A 15036-nucleotide genomic window follows, 5' to 3' on the forward strand; every position below is an offset into this window, starting at 1 on the left:
CACAGGGCTGACAAATAACTTAATATACAAAGAAAGTACTGACACATTTAATCTAATTTAGACTTTCAAAAAAGGTTAAAATAGCTGATCTACAAGCTTACAACACGTCACAAAGCTTGTAGATCAGCTATTTCTGCTATTTTTGGCCAAAAAAAGAAGAAGCAAATGTTTCAACATGAAAACGATTATGCAAAATAATAGCGATTATCTCAAATAATTGCGATTAGGCGATTATGCAATAATTGTGACAGGCTTACCCTTCCTTACTTCCCTGCTTCCTTCCTTAATGCCTGTCCTCCCTCGTTACATCTTTCCTTCCTTCCTTTCATCTAGCCTTCCTTCCTTCCTTCCTTTCCTACCTCACTCCCTAATTTCCACCACAGTCTATAAACTCACCAGTGGTGGAAAAGGTACTCAAATCGTGTACTTGAGTAAAAGTATCGATACTGCAATGTAGAAATACTCTGTTACAATTAAAAGTCCGGGATTACAAATTTACTTGAGTAAAAGTACAAAAGTATTGTTATGAAAATGTACTTAAAGTACCAAAACTAGTCGCGACGCATTGTGAGCTTGTAGATCTGCTATTTTCAAATGGCCAAAATGTATATGTGGTTAATGTATGTTTTGTTATAATAATCAAAATCTACAAAGTTACTAAAGTTTTCAAATAATTGTAGTGGAGTAAAAGTACACTAATTGCCTCTGAGATGTAGTGGAGTAGAAGTAAACGTATAGAAAAATGGAAATACACCAGTAAAGTAAAAATTCCTCAAATGTGTACTCAAGTGCATTACTTGAGTAAATGTACTTAGTTACTTTCCACCACTGAAACTCACCTATTGGACTCCCCATCACCCCGTATCACGCCTCTCTCCTTGTATCTGTTTTTTTCATCTTTCTTTTTGAGCAACTTACAAAGAGCGAGATCAAAATAAATGTCATGAGCCCTGGTCGACAGAATGACAGGGTAAAATGGTCACTAAACTAAAGTGCAATGTAAATATTCTAGTGCTACAAAGTAACTAAGATACCAGTTAAACATCATACCAAGCATCTGTCTGAACAACGTGCACTCTAAATAACATTCTTGGCATCTCTAGACAAGCAAACAGTCCTTGAATGTCTACTTTCGATTCCATGAAAATAATATACGTTTGAAACACTGGTTGCTAGTTGTTTTCTACAGTGGTGTGAAGTAACTAAGTACATTTACTCAAGTACTGTACTAAAGTACAATTTTGAGGTACTTTTTACTTCACTAAAGTATTTCCAATTTTCAGTACTTTTACTTCTACTCCACTACATCCCAGAGGCAAATATTATACTTTTACTCCACTACAATTATTTGAAAACTTTAATTAGTAGTTACTTTGTAGATTTTGATTATTATTACAAAACATACATTAACCACTTCAGCCCTATATACATTTCGGCCATTTGAAAGTAGCCGATCTACAAGCTCACAATGCGTTGCGATGCGACGTATTGTGAGCTTGTAGATCTGCTATTTTCAAAAGCTTTTTATACATTTGAAAACTTTTGAAATGGGACATTCTGCATAATGAGTACTTTTACTTTTGTACTTCAAGTATATTTTGATACCAATGCTTTTGTACTTTTACTCAAGTACATTTAGAATTCTGGACTTTTACTTGTAACAGAGTATTTCTACATTGCAGTATTGATACTTTTACTTAAGTATGAAATGGGAGTACTTTTTCCACCACTGGTTTTCTATAAATGTTTCCAGTATTGTCTAATGAAAAATCAATTTGCAGTGTTGATGTAACTATATGAAATCAGCCTAGAGGCTGACCTAGAGCATGTATCCACTGCCTTAAATCATGAGAGAATGTATAATTTAATGAGTAACTTAACCCCAATGGATTTTGTTGAAGGCTTCAAAGAACTCTGTCTCCCTCTTCTGGTCATATTAGAGACTGCAGTCTTTCATCGCATGAGAGCAGATGCCAGAATATCCTGATCCTTTCCAGCTTGTGTGCATGTGTCCATATGTCTGACTGTGTATGAGTTATTTTAAAAGGTTGTCATGTCAAATAGATCATAGCCTAGAAGGTTAAGTAAGTGGGCTTGTAACCTGGATTATATCCTTGGATCAGCTGAGCGATCTGGAGGGGAGGGATTTAACGATAAACAATCTTGTTCTCTTAATGTCTTAAGCCCTATTTTATACTTTCAATGTATACTTTATTGACAGCGACGGTGGAAAGAGGCAGGAATTGTAGAGAGAGTAGGGGAGATGACTGTCGGCAATGGTCAGGAATCAAACTGGGGACTCACTGATGAGATCCTTGTGCCCATAGGCACATGGTATGCTATGTGTCCTAACCATTTGGCTTTCGGGTTGCTTTTTAATTAATTTGTTTAATTAATTTTTTTGGAAGAAAATTGTTGAAATAGTTTGAACATTAAAAACCCTTTAAGACCTGAAGCCGATTCTACAAAATGTCTTCTAAATCCCAACAGTTTTCTGAAAAACGTATGTTTCTATATCAGTGGTTCTCAAACTTTTTCATGTCAAGGACCCCCAGAATTATATGCATTTGGCCGTAGACCCCCCATCTCAAAATATTTTGTTCCAGGGACCCCCCCAGATGCAAAGATTTCAGTTAAAAATGTTCGCCTTAAAACAGTATTCAAAGATTTGCACACATTTTCAAGATTTTTCAAAAATAGCAGATCTACAAGCTCATAGCGCGGCACTCGGTGCCGCGCTATGAGCTTGTATATCTGCTATTTTTGAATAGCCAAAGTGTAAAATTATGCTTTTTAGCTCAAATAAAAAAATTACACAGATGCGTCCCCAGGTCTTAATGGGTTAAAAAAAGGAAATGTTTGAAAAAATACCCCGAACACGGACCAATTGTATTCGCATAGACGCCCGACAAAGCCGGTTGCACCACGGTGGATTTTAACCCACAACCTCCGTGGTGGTGGGCAGTGACTTTACCACTGCGCCAACCTGAGCACAGATCTGCTTTTTTCAAATGATTTTTTACACATATTTGTATATTTGGAGGCCAATACTTTTGTACTTTTACTCAAGTCAATTCTGAATACCAGACTTTTACTTGTATCAGAGTATTTCTTCATTGTGTTATATTTTTACTCAAGTAAAAAATGACAGTACTTATTACATCACTGATTTATATTTTATTCTTCATGATGTTTATGTTGCCGCTATTGTTTATCCCACAGGGGAACGTTTCGAGGGCCAACTGTAACAAAATCATCATGCTCTTCACTGACGGCGGAGAGGAGAGGGCCAAGGAGATATTTGACACGTACAACGCTGACAAGAGAGTAGGCCTGGAAACAACACACGCACGCATGCACACACACACACACACACACACACACACACACACACACACACACACACACACACACACACACACACACACACACACACACACACACACACACACACACACACACACACACACACACACACACACACACACACACACACACACAAATTTGATCCAATCAGAAGAGAGGACCCCACAAGATAGTGTCCCAGTTCCAATTCTGTCTGCTCATGTTTTTGTGTTTCATCACTTCCAATTTCACTTGTTTATCCTGTATCTTGTATGACTTCTCTCCCCTGATTGGAGAAAATTGCTATCCCGAGCTGAACATTTATTTTCTGTTTACTAAAGTGCTGGAGAGACGAGGAGACCCTGGTACTGAATAAAAAGTCTATTGCAATGATTACTTGCAGAATTTACTCTAGGCCTATTTAACACTTATTTTATCAAAGAAATATCACTTACATCCCCCCTTAAAGTGATGCAGATAGATGTAAATGTATTTTATTAATTTTTTGGGAACACAAGGTACAGTATTTACATTTGCTGATTACTTAGAGAAAGTTTGGAATTAGCCAACAAAGAGAACATATACTTGATATAATAATTATTTTTGTCTCCTTGTGTTATCAATTATAATAATTTCGATATGTTCCTTTTAGTCCTTGGGCCAAACCCCAAAATCTCACATATCGGTACCACCTGGGATGGCAAATTCTAGTTGGGATTTTTTTATTCCTATACATCCCTAGATATTATTTTTGTATGATAGACGTTCCTGAGGCCCAGCTAAATTGGGGTTATCAGCTGCTAAAGTTACCACCCCCCATAGAAAAATGGCATTTTAGACACATGTGCATATCTTGGTATTGGCTCACGTTCAGGACATATTACAATGTTTTATATTTTATGTTTGGTATCATTTTTAAGGGGACACTTTGAGCTTTCATTCAAGCCCTTTGGTGACTATGTATGATAAGTACAGTGGTCACTGGAGCTCTTCAAACCTTTAATAACCTTTTTTTTCTCACAATTTCCGCCTAAACCATATATTTTCTTTTAGTTCTGTGGCATCAAGAAACATCAGAGACACAAAACACAACAACTGGAATACTGACATGACCCTAAGGATTCAGGAAATTTATAATTTACCCATAGTATTTCATTCTGAGGTGGTCATTTTCAGCCTTATCTTAAACAAGCTCTTTTTATGAGAAATAGGGTAAAACTAGAAGGTAAAACGTAGCCTTCTACCTACGGTGAAGCAAAAAGAAGGGTGTTTCTGTGAACAACTCGTTCGCAATTTACAAAACCGGGGTTACAGAAGTAACCCTTAATTTTGCTACATTGCTCTCTCGTTGTTCACATATGGGAGATATAAACCCCCGGAATGTATCTACAACCGAGATACCACAATACCTGCCCCAGCGCCTGGGCGCCAGGGCCACGCCCCCCCCCTGGGACGTGACCCCTGGCGTCCAAGCACCCCCAGACCCACCGGGTCTGGGGGTGGGGGTGGGGGAACAGGAAAAGAAGTGGGGCCCTGACAGACCGAAGTTTGCCTCATAACTAAAAAGCAGGCACAGCCTGTCTATTCTAGTGGGGGGGAGGGCCCTGACAGACCGAAGTCCGCCTTATTAATCTAAGGCCCAGACGTCGGCCTATCATACACTAAAGTACAGGGGCATTAACAGATCCTACGGCTGTTCTATGCACCTACCCACCTTCAGGTGGAAGCCACACCCAGGACTGCGTGCGCCATGGAAGACGCCGCCACGCCCAGGCTGTAGAAAGCAGCGAAAGTCGAGGGAGACGCCCAACTCGCTGCCGTGCAGACGTCCTGAATGGAAACCCCTCTGCAGAGGGCCCAGGACGTCGATACACCCCTAGTAGAGTGCGCTCTCAGGCCGTCAGGCACTGGGGCCCCCCTACTAGTGTACGCCAGGCGAATAGCCTCCACAATCCAGCGGGAAAGCGCAGACTTAGTCACCGCCTTTCCCCCAGGCCTGGGGCCCAAAGAAACGAACAGCTGGCTGGGTCGGTCCTGGGCCGCAGTCCTCCGGACATACAGCCGCAAGGCCCTCACTGGACAAAGACAGTGCAGCCTCCGATCCTCCTCTGAGGCAAACGGAGGTGGACGAAAAGCCACCAGCGCGGTCTGCGTTACCACCGCCAGGTGGTTCTTGGGGATGAACGCCGGGTTGGGTTTAAGTTATCACCAGCGAACCTCATGCACTCCGGAACTACCGATAGGGCATGCATATCGCTCACCCGTTTCGCTGTTGTCAGCGCAACCAAGAGCACCGTCTTGAGCGTGAGGAACTTTGGTTCCACCATCTCCAGTGGTTCAAAAGGAGGACGAGAGAGTGAGTCGAGCACCAGGACCAAGTCCCACGTGGGAAACAAGGACCTGGAGACAGGGTGTTCACGCAACGCGCCCTTCATGAACTGGCACACCAGTGGTTGTTTCCCCGCGGTTTTTCCATCGAAACCAACATGGTTGGCCGAGATGGCCGCCAAGTATACTTTGATTGTGGAGAAGGCGTTTCCCAGATCCAACCTATCCTGTAGGAAGGTCAGGATGTCTGCGACCGAAGCCTGGAACGGGACCACAACCGGGGACCAGTCCAAGCACCACTCCTCGAACACACCCCACTTAGTTCCATAAACGGACCTAGTGGAGTGTGCCCTAGCAGCCTCAATAGTCGCCACCACTCTAGGTGGAAGCCCGGTCGCAGTCAAATTTTCCCTCTCACGGGCCAGACCCACAGATCTAGGTCTGCGGGTCTGGGATGATGAATCTCGCCCCCCGCCTGCTGCAGCAGGTTCTCTCGCAGCGGGAGGGGCCAAGGTCGCTCGTATAGGAGGGGAGCTATCTCCGACCTCCAAGTGCCCCATGCTGGAGCCACCAGCAGCACCGTCAGGCCCCGGAGCCTGATCCGTTCCAGAGTGGGGTGGATCAGCTCCAGCGGAGGGAACGCATAAATTAGCCCCCCCGGCCACTCGTGCACCAGGGCGTCCAACCCCAGCGGAGCCTGGCCTTTCATTGAGAAAAACAGCAAGCATTTCGCGTTCTCTTCTGATGCAAACAGGTCCACTCGGGGCCGCCCGAACCTGACCTTTTTCGGCCGGTGGTGCTGTGAGCGCCTCAGCGTGAACAAGGACAGTGTGGAGGTTCCCCGCTGGGGCTGGGCCGGGTGTCGTGGGGGCCGCGGTCCGCCGCTTGGGCGTCATCCCGGACGGCCTCCCCGTCCCCCTCGACCTCGTCGACGACCAGGTAGTCCGTTCGTCGTGCTGCTCGGCCTGGTAGGGAGTGAGGACGTCGTCATCAGCCTCATCGTCGCCGACCGAAACGACGCTCCCCGGCGCGGAAGAGTAGTGGGAGGCCGCACGGTGCTCGGTGTGGCCCCCGGGTGGGGTGGGATCGGCTCCCCTGTTCAGAAGTCCAGGTACATGAGAGGCGTTGATTGACTCCAGGTGCGTGTTGCACCATAGTATCAACCTTCGTGCCAAGCCGTCCAAGGTAGGAGACCGCAGGCCTCCTTGCTTGTTGATGTAGGCCATGGTCGTGGTATTGTCCGTCTTGACCAGAACGTGACATCAACTGATGTGGGGTCTGAAGCGCTTTAACGCCAAAAAGACCGCCATCAACTCCAGGTAGTTGATGTGGGCCGCCCTCATACTGCGGTCCCACACACCCCTGGCCACTAACCAAATAATAGGCCACACCCACTTCATCAACTACTTTAATTGGACACAGGTTTGTTTAATTTATAAAAAAAAGGAGCAGTGTGATGTCCAAAAAGTTTGTTATATAACTTTTAATATGTTGTTGGCTATGAATGAAAATCCGCCTATTGAGAAAAATAACAAAATGACAAAAAATATAAAAAGCTGCTCCTATGGAAAGGCTATCATATTTTTATTTACTTATATTGGCCCAAAAAACAATTTAGTATAGCTAAGGTTTTGCCGACTTAGTGGTACCGATATCTGGTCTGGCCCAAGGACTATTTGTGTAAATTGTGCAGCTTTCAGTTATTGGGAAGTGAATGTAACATTTTCTAATTATCTTATAATGGATGGGTCTTAAGACAAGACACAGAATAAATAAATAAATAAATACATTCATTCATTCATTCACAACAATAACGTAGAGGTAGCATGTGTAGAATTCTCTTTTGCTTAATCCAGTCTTTGGTCTCTTAACTGTGTGTTCTGTGTTCACAGGTTCGTATCTTTACATTCTCAGTGGGTCAGCACAACTACGACAAAGCACCAATCCAGTGGATGGCATGCAACAACAATGGTACTACATCAAAGCTAGGCATTACTTTACGCTAGACTAACAAGCTAACACTTAAAAAGAAAAGAAAAACAAACAAAGGTCTGTGATGATTGCTGCGGAATTCTCCATTTTGAGACTGTTAACAAACATTTGACACCCGCAGGTTCTTTTCTACCTCAAGATAAGACCCAAGGCAGCGCGACCTCGACAACAATAAATAACAACCTGTGCACAATAAAATCGAGTTACAAATCGATAAATTATTTCTTGTGTTTGGTCGGACATGCTAGATTAGCTTGTGCCCATGTTATTATCTCATCTATTGTGAAATATATGCTATATTTCACAATAGACATTTCTATAGAGGTTTGTTGTGCAACAAAGCCCATAAGGATTGGTCAGCAAATTATGCTTCCACAGAGTCATTCATTCTACTCCCTTTTTACGTCTGTCTGATTAATGTTGGCTCTGTGTTTAACCCATTAGGACCTGGAACGCATCTGTGTCACTTTAGATTTCTTTGGCTATTCAAAAATAGCAGATATACAAGCTCATAGCTTGTAGATCTGCTATTTCTGAAAAATCGTGATAAAAAAAAAAAAAAAAAACTGTTAGGATTTAGAAAACATTTTTAATAATCGCCTCAGGTCTTAATGGGTTAAAAACAACTTCGAGCTGCAATCTGTAACTTTTATGTTCTATCCGGAATTCAAACACGTGTCTCCTACACAGGAGACCAAACTTCCACAGCTTGGCCAAGAGGCAATCCACGTTTGTGCACTTATGAGCTTCAGGCAGTGCTACTTGTCGACCATTAGGTGTCATTTTATTTTATTCTATTTTATCTTGTTGCTTTTTAACACTTTTCCTCCACAATTTAGTCGCTCCCCCACACACACCTGTGTTGTCACTGCTGTTGTATCCTACTGACAGTGAGGAGCCCCCACCGGGAGGACGTAGAGCCAGGGCACATAAACATACTGTACCATCAAGATTAGTTAAAATAATGTTTTATTCAAGACCTGAGACGATTCTTTAAAAAAATCTAAATCCTAAGTTTTTTGAAAAAAAAAATCCAAATTTTTTTTTCCAAGAATTTTCAAAAATAGCAGATCTACAAGCTCATAGCGTGGCACTCGGTGCCGAGTGCCACGCTATGAGCTTGTAGATCTGCTATTTTTGAATAGCCAATGAAATCTAAAGTGACACAGATGCGTTCCAGGTCTCAATGGGTTAAAATAAGTCCCGGATCGTAGCTTATAAATCACATTGTTAAGATCAGCAGGTTTTAGGGTTGCAACTATCAATTATTTTAATGATTATAATATAATGGCATGTAATATAATGATTACTATTGATTCATTAAATAATCGGGAAGGCCGTTTAATATATAATATATATATATATATATTTACACATTTACATACAAGTAAAATCTCACAATGCAATTGCAGTGGAGGCACGGTGGCGCAGTCGGTAGCGCTGTCGCCTCACAGCTAGAAGGTCCTGGGTTCGATTCCCGCCGGGGACGCTGTGGGCGCTAGGGGCGTGTCTTCTCCTCCGCGTCATCAGCGCCCATACCCTAGGTGGGGTTGGCGAAAGGGCCTACTCTGTGTGGAGTTTGCATGTTCTCCCCGTGTCTCCTAGGGTAGTTAATACCCTCACAAAAACATGTAGTAATCCTGGTCGCTATACCGCCTCCCCCATGACAGCCGGGGCGCCTGATGGAGGGGAAGGGAACTGGTTGGAATAACGTGTTCCTTCCACGCGCTACGTCCAACCAGGGAAACTCCCCCCTGTCGGGTGACAAGAAGGTCAGTTGGCTCTCATGCCTGAAGGAAGCATGAGCTCGGCCCTGGCCTCCCTACTGTGGGGGACTGGTGTAGTGCTGGTGTAGGGCTGGTGTAGCGCCCAGGATCACTTAGGAAATTGGCACCGGGTGAAAAAAAATGGGTTACAAAAATCGCGGGATAAAAAATTTAAGGAAAAAAAACAAACAATGCAATTGCGATTCGACGTGTTGTGAGCTTATACATCTTCAGCCAGATGTATCAGCCCCAGCATGCTCAGCCACGTGATGGAGACTATCCCATAATGTTGTGATGACATCTGAATCCTCCATCAATGTTCTCAATGTTTGTTTTGTTTTTGATTTCCAGGTTATTATTATGAGATCCCATCCATAGGGGCGATCAGAATCAACACACAGGTACAGTTACATGACACGCATTCATGATGAACAACTTAAGCTCTATCTACTTTGTCATACAACCATCAGCAAAACGGCTGATCTGCTATTTTCCCTGTTTAAAATACTTTTGTGAAAGATTCTAATGACATGCCCAAAATAGGGTCTCTAGGTTGAACACAGGTTAAAGCCTCACTATTTAACTTTTTTTAATGAATACAATAAAATGTTGTCCAATCTGTATGGTAGAGTATGTTAATACAATATAACTTATAAAATTGCGGTGGTTGCATTTTGTCTCCCTGCTCTTCTATTGAGACATTTAGATCGTATCAAAGGTCATGTCTCAGACACAGGATCTGACACAATTTATCCCCCAAGCTTTTACTCTTTTCATGTGTGTGGGGGCCAGGGGAGAGGAGAAAAACTATTATTTTGTATGTCTTACATTTAACAAGTACATTACTGTATCTATTTTACTGTTCGTTCTGTTGTGCTGTGTTTTGTTTAATTGTTGTTGTTTTGTTTTTTGTTTTTTGTCAAGAAAAATCAGACCTCTTTGTTTTCATGATTTGACATGATGCCCTTGTCTTTACTGTCTGAAAAAATAATAAAGAGATTTGTAAAAAATATATATATAATAAGAAAACAACTTTATTAGGAAAAAAACTCAAAAGATAAGAATTAAAAGCAATAAAACACTAAAAATAACGAGTTGAAATCAAAGTCAACTCGTAAAACTTGTTTATCTTATGATGGCCAATGACTTTTTTTTCCTCAAAAGTCTGTGACAGTGTTGTGTACGCCCTCTTGTGGCTGGACGTTGGGCTGAATCTCTCTCTCTCTCTCTCTCTCTCTCTCTCTCTCTCTCTCTCTCTCTCTCTCTCTCTCTCTCTCTCTCTCTCTCCCCCCCCCCCCCCCCCCCCCCACCAACAGGAGTACCTTGATGTGTTGGGCAGACCGATGGTGCGAGCGGATAGGAAAGCCAAGCAGGTTCAATGGACCAACGTCTACTGGGATGCTCTGGTATGTTACACGCATTACCATCACAATGCATATTACAGACCTGTAGGTCACGTGCGTGCGTGCGCGTGTGTGTGTGTACTTGTATTACTATACTTGTGAGGGCCAAATGTCCCCTCAAGTATGGTAGAATTTGAGAAATTGACATTGTGAGACAACTGTCATGATCCGCTCCTCGTAAGAGAAATTGTAAAACGGTTTGGAAAACATTTAGATTGGGGTTTTTGGGTTATAATTAGGCATTTCATACGTTGTTACGCACGTGTGTGTGTGTGTGTGTGTGTGTGTGTGTGTGTGTGTGTGTGTGTGTGTGTGTGTGTGTGTGTGTGTGTGTGTGTGTGTGTGTGTGTGCGTGTGTGTGTGTGTGTGTGTGTGTGTGTGTGTGTGTGCGTGCGTGCGTGCGTGCGTAAAACGGTGACAGTGTTGGGGGTGTTTGTTGACAGCACTGGGGCTTTGGGAGCAGAGGATGATTTAAAATGTGTCCTTCGGGCCATGAAATGGATTTTGCTTTTTAGGAAAAAAAAGTTCTTTGCTTTCTAAAGCTGTAATCCGTAAGTCCTACCCGAGATTCGAATACGGGGTCTCCCGCATAGGACACCAAACATATATATGCATTTATATATCGCTGTTGTCGGGGCAGAAATATTTTATCGTTTTTTTTTCGTAAATTCACTTCTTGATCATACTGTATACTACAGTGTGTGTCACACAAAAGCATCAAAAAGATCTACAAGCTTGAAACGCTTCACGCCGTGTTTTGAGCTTGTGGATCTGCGACTTTTGCTATTTTTGAATTTGAATCCTGAAAAGTAAAAGTTTTGGACATACAGTACTGTAATGAGGTCTAGTTCATTGGTTCTTAAAGTGGGGTCCGGGGACCCCCAGGGGTCCTTGGGGGGGTTCCAGGGGGTCCCCAAATTATCTTTTTTTAATACAGAATCACACTCATTTTAACCACTTCATCATTTTATACGTTGGCTATTTAAAAATAGCAGATATGCAAGCTTGCAGCGCGACACTTTGTGCCGCGCTGCAAGCTTGTACATCTGCTATTTTAGAAAAGTTTAAAGGGGGTCCCTGGCAAAAAAACATTTATATATAGATTTGGGGGTCCTTGACACTAAAAACTTGAGAGGACTACTGCTCTAGTTTGCATGATGAAAATGTTGTGTGTTTTGCCCCGTCAGGAACTGGGACTGGTGATAACAGGAACTCTGCCAGTCTTCAACAAGACGGTCACCAGAGCTGACAAGGACAGAGGCATCAAGGTACGTTAGTCAGCAAAAACTAGTTGACCCATTCAATCCGGGAACGCATATCTGTCAGATCTACAAGCTCATAGCGTGGCAGTTTTAAAAATATTTTGTACCAAAACTTTTTTAAACGTTTTCATCCTCATAATACATTACCTGTTGATGTACTGTTAACATATAAATGATGTCACATTATGTTTTACTTTATATTTAGACTTTCATTTCATATTGGAAGTCAATGGGGCTGTAATCGCGAGGGAATCTTGCCCACATTTTGAGTTATTACATTATAGATATGTCATAGGCATCTGACATCATAAATGGCTGATGTCACAGGCTGGTCCGAGATCCACATTCAATCTACAGGCAGGGGTCTTCAACCGGGGGTCCGGGACCCCTAGGGGGTCCTCAGAGCTACTACAGGGGGTCCGCCAAATCTTTTTGTGATATGATAATTTTTTTTTACATTAACCACTTGAACCCTAGCATCTCTTTTCTTTTCAAAGAGGTAGGCCTATTAGGTGTAGAGGGGGAAAAAAGGTTTAATCTGAAACACAAATGTATACAATATAGAGGGGGTCCCTGCTTCATCTCTCTCTCAGCTCGGGGGTCCTTGGCCTGAAAAATGTTGAAGACCCCTGATCTACAGTATCTTTTATCAGTCAGTCAGTCAGTCAGTCAGTCTGTGACACGTTTGTTATCCCCCCAGAAAAAGGAGACATAGGTGTTACATCTTATTTGTCTGATACTGTACATACCTACTGTAATGCTCCTCCATACATACGTACAACCTTCATCTAACGTGACTGACTAGCCCCCTCTGACACTTTGACCCCTACGGGTGAGTTCCCCAACGCCGCCATAATGTTTACCACACTAAAACCAATCAAACATGCACTATGAATACAGACAATTACCGTCTCATCCTTCCCTTTCATCTCGGCCTTTGTTGTGGCCACACAGTACATCCTGGTTCCTTTCTGTTGACGCCCTGTGGTCGGTCAGAGGCCCGCCCACACGCTTCCACAGGAAGGAGGAATCGACCGTGTCGCGCGACGTGAAATCAAAAAACAAGATCAAACCGAGAGATGAGAGAGAGAGAGAGAGAGAGACAGAGAGGGAGAAGGAGAGAGAGAGAGAGAGAGAGAGGGCAAACAATCCGGTAGCTTCTAAGTGGTTCAAGATGAGCGTAGGGATTCTTTACATGTACAGTGTACAGTAACTGTACCTCGAGAAGAACATAAACCCACCTCCAGTTCTGGATCAAGCGGGACGCTTGGAAATGCCTCGTCAGTGACTCAGGGTGGCCGCAGATCTTTGCGGGAATTAGTGTTGTCCCGAATTCAACTGAACTGCGTCGGCACCCCGTTTAGCTTTGGAAACTGATCCAAACTTCACTGGGGGGGGGGGGGGGGGGGGTCGCGAGAGGCTTGACTCATCTAGGAAAGAACAACACCGGCAGGCCTCTCTGGTGGGTGGGGATGTAGGGGGGGGGGGGGTCTTCATGAACTTCATGAGGTTCATAAGACAAAAAAAAATAATCGATTCTTCTTGTCTTTCAGAAATCTCAGAACCAGCTCATCTTGGGTGTGATGGCTGTTGATGTTTCCCTGGAAGATATCAAGAGACTCACGCCTCGTTTTACTGTAAGAGCAAACACACGCACACGCACATGCAAATACAAACACACGCATACACATACACCTATAAACACACAGGTTAAGCGCATTTACATTCATCACTCAGTGACATACAGTACTGAGACTCGCATGCGTAAATGTCATGTTATTCCCCCAGTGACACTTTTTTGTCCATCTGTCTCTCTGTTTGTCCGTTTCCCCCCGCAGTTTGGACCAAACGGTTACTTCTTCGCCATCGACCCCAACGGCTACGTCGTCCTTCATCCCAACCTCCAGCCAATGGTGTGTCCCATCAATCTGCTGCAGCAGGCGACAGGCGTTCCCAGACCTAAAAAGAAACATTGTTTGTTGCTGTCGGGCAGAAACCTTGTATCTCCATATTTCAACTTTTCGTGTTGTGATCACACTACAGCGTCATGCAAAATTAGCAGATCCACAAGCTCGAAATGTGGGCTCGCGTTTTGAGCTTGTAGATCTGCTGCTCTTGCTATTTTTGAATTTGAATACTGAAAAGTAACAGTTTTGGACGTATGAGGTTTCCACCCGACCCGAGATGATTTTTCAAAAATAGCAGATCTACAAGCTCATACTCGGTGCCGCGCTATGAGCTTGTATATCTGCGATTTTTCAAAAATAGCAGATCTACAAGCTCATACTCGGTGCCGCGCTATGAGCTTGTATATCTGCTATTTTTGAATAGCCAAAGAAATCTAAAGTGACACAGATGACACATTGTGAGCGCGTAGATCTGTTATTTTCACTATTATTGACCTGAATCATTTTTGGAAAAAACTGATATATATTTGTAGTGTACTCGCAACCCATAAAAACTGGTCTGTGACCCAAAATAGTTTGCTGCCCTATATCTGGGGAAACATTGTGCTACAAGCCCCAGCGTGGCCCAGATGTTCCCCTTTGTGTTCCTCAATGCGCTAACACTATTTTAACCGTCCAGAACTTTGCTTACAAAAGATCTGATCACTTAATTACGCAGCCCCCAGAATTTTCCCACCCACCGCCTGGTTTAACAAGCAAAGCGTTGCATACCTGACTGTCAACAAGTGGAGAGACTTAGCAGTGTGATGGAGTTTTCATCCTGCGTAGCCTAGTAAAGCCAAGCGTAAACACATTAGTGTCAGCAAGTGAAGGTTTAACAACCCGCTGTAGCATAACATAGGCTAGAAAAGCATAAACTAATATGATATACTGTAGGAGAGAGAGCGAGCTCTGGGCCTCTCTGAAATTCGCTCTTTGAAAAGCAGCGGTTCACAGACTTTTAAGTGAATTAATTACTTAGGCTAAGCCCTAC

General features: G+C 43.3%; 1 protein-coding gene across 1 annotated transcript in view; it reads left to right on the plus strand.

Annotated features, from left to right (window-relative positions):
- Window positions 1-15036, plus strand: part of cacna2d1a (calcium channel, voltage-dependent, alpha 2/delta subunit 1a) — a gene marked incomplete at its 3' end in the record, with an annotated part of 144815 nt that overhangs the window by 88610 nt on the left and 41169 nt on the right. Inside the window, exons 12-18 of the mRNA XM_080421118.1 lie at window positions 3223-3327; window positions 7566-7644; window positions 9783-9832; window positions 10748-10837; window positions 12022-12102; window positions 13650-13733; window positions 13935-14009. Of these exons, the coding sequence (XP_080277244.1) occupies window positions 3223-3327; window positions 7566-7644; window positions 9783-9832; window positions 10748-10837; window positions 12022-12102; window positions 13650-13733; window positions 13935-14009 (564 nt within the window). The remainder of the gene's footprint in view (window positions 1-3222; window positions 3328-7565; window positions 7645-9782; window positions 9833-10747; window positions 10838-12021; window positions 12103-13649; window positions 13734-13934; window positions 14010-15036) is intronic.

The sequence above is a fragment of the Gymnoscopelus braueri genome (assembly GCF_963280865.1).
Source record: "Gymnoscopelus braueri genome assembly, chromosome: 23".
Lineage (NCBI taxonomy): Eukaryota > Metazoa > Chordata > Actinopteri > Myctophiformes > Myctophidae > Gymnoscopelus > Gymnoscopelus braueri.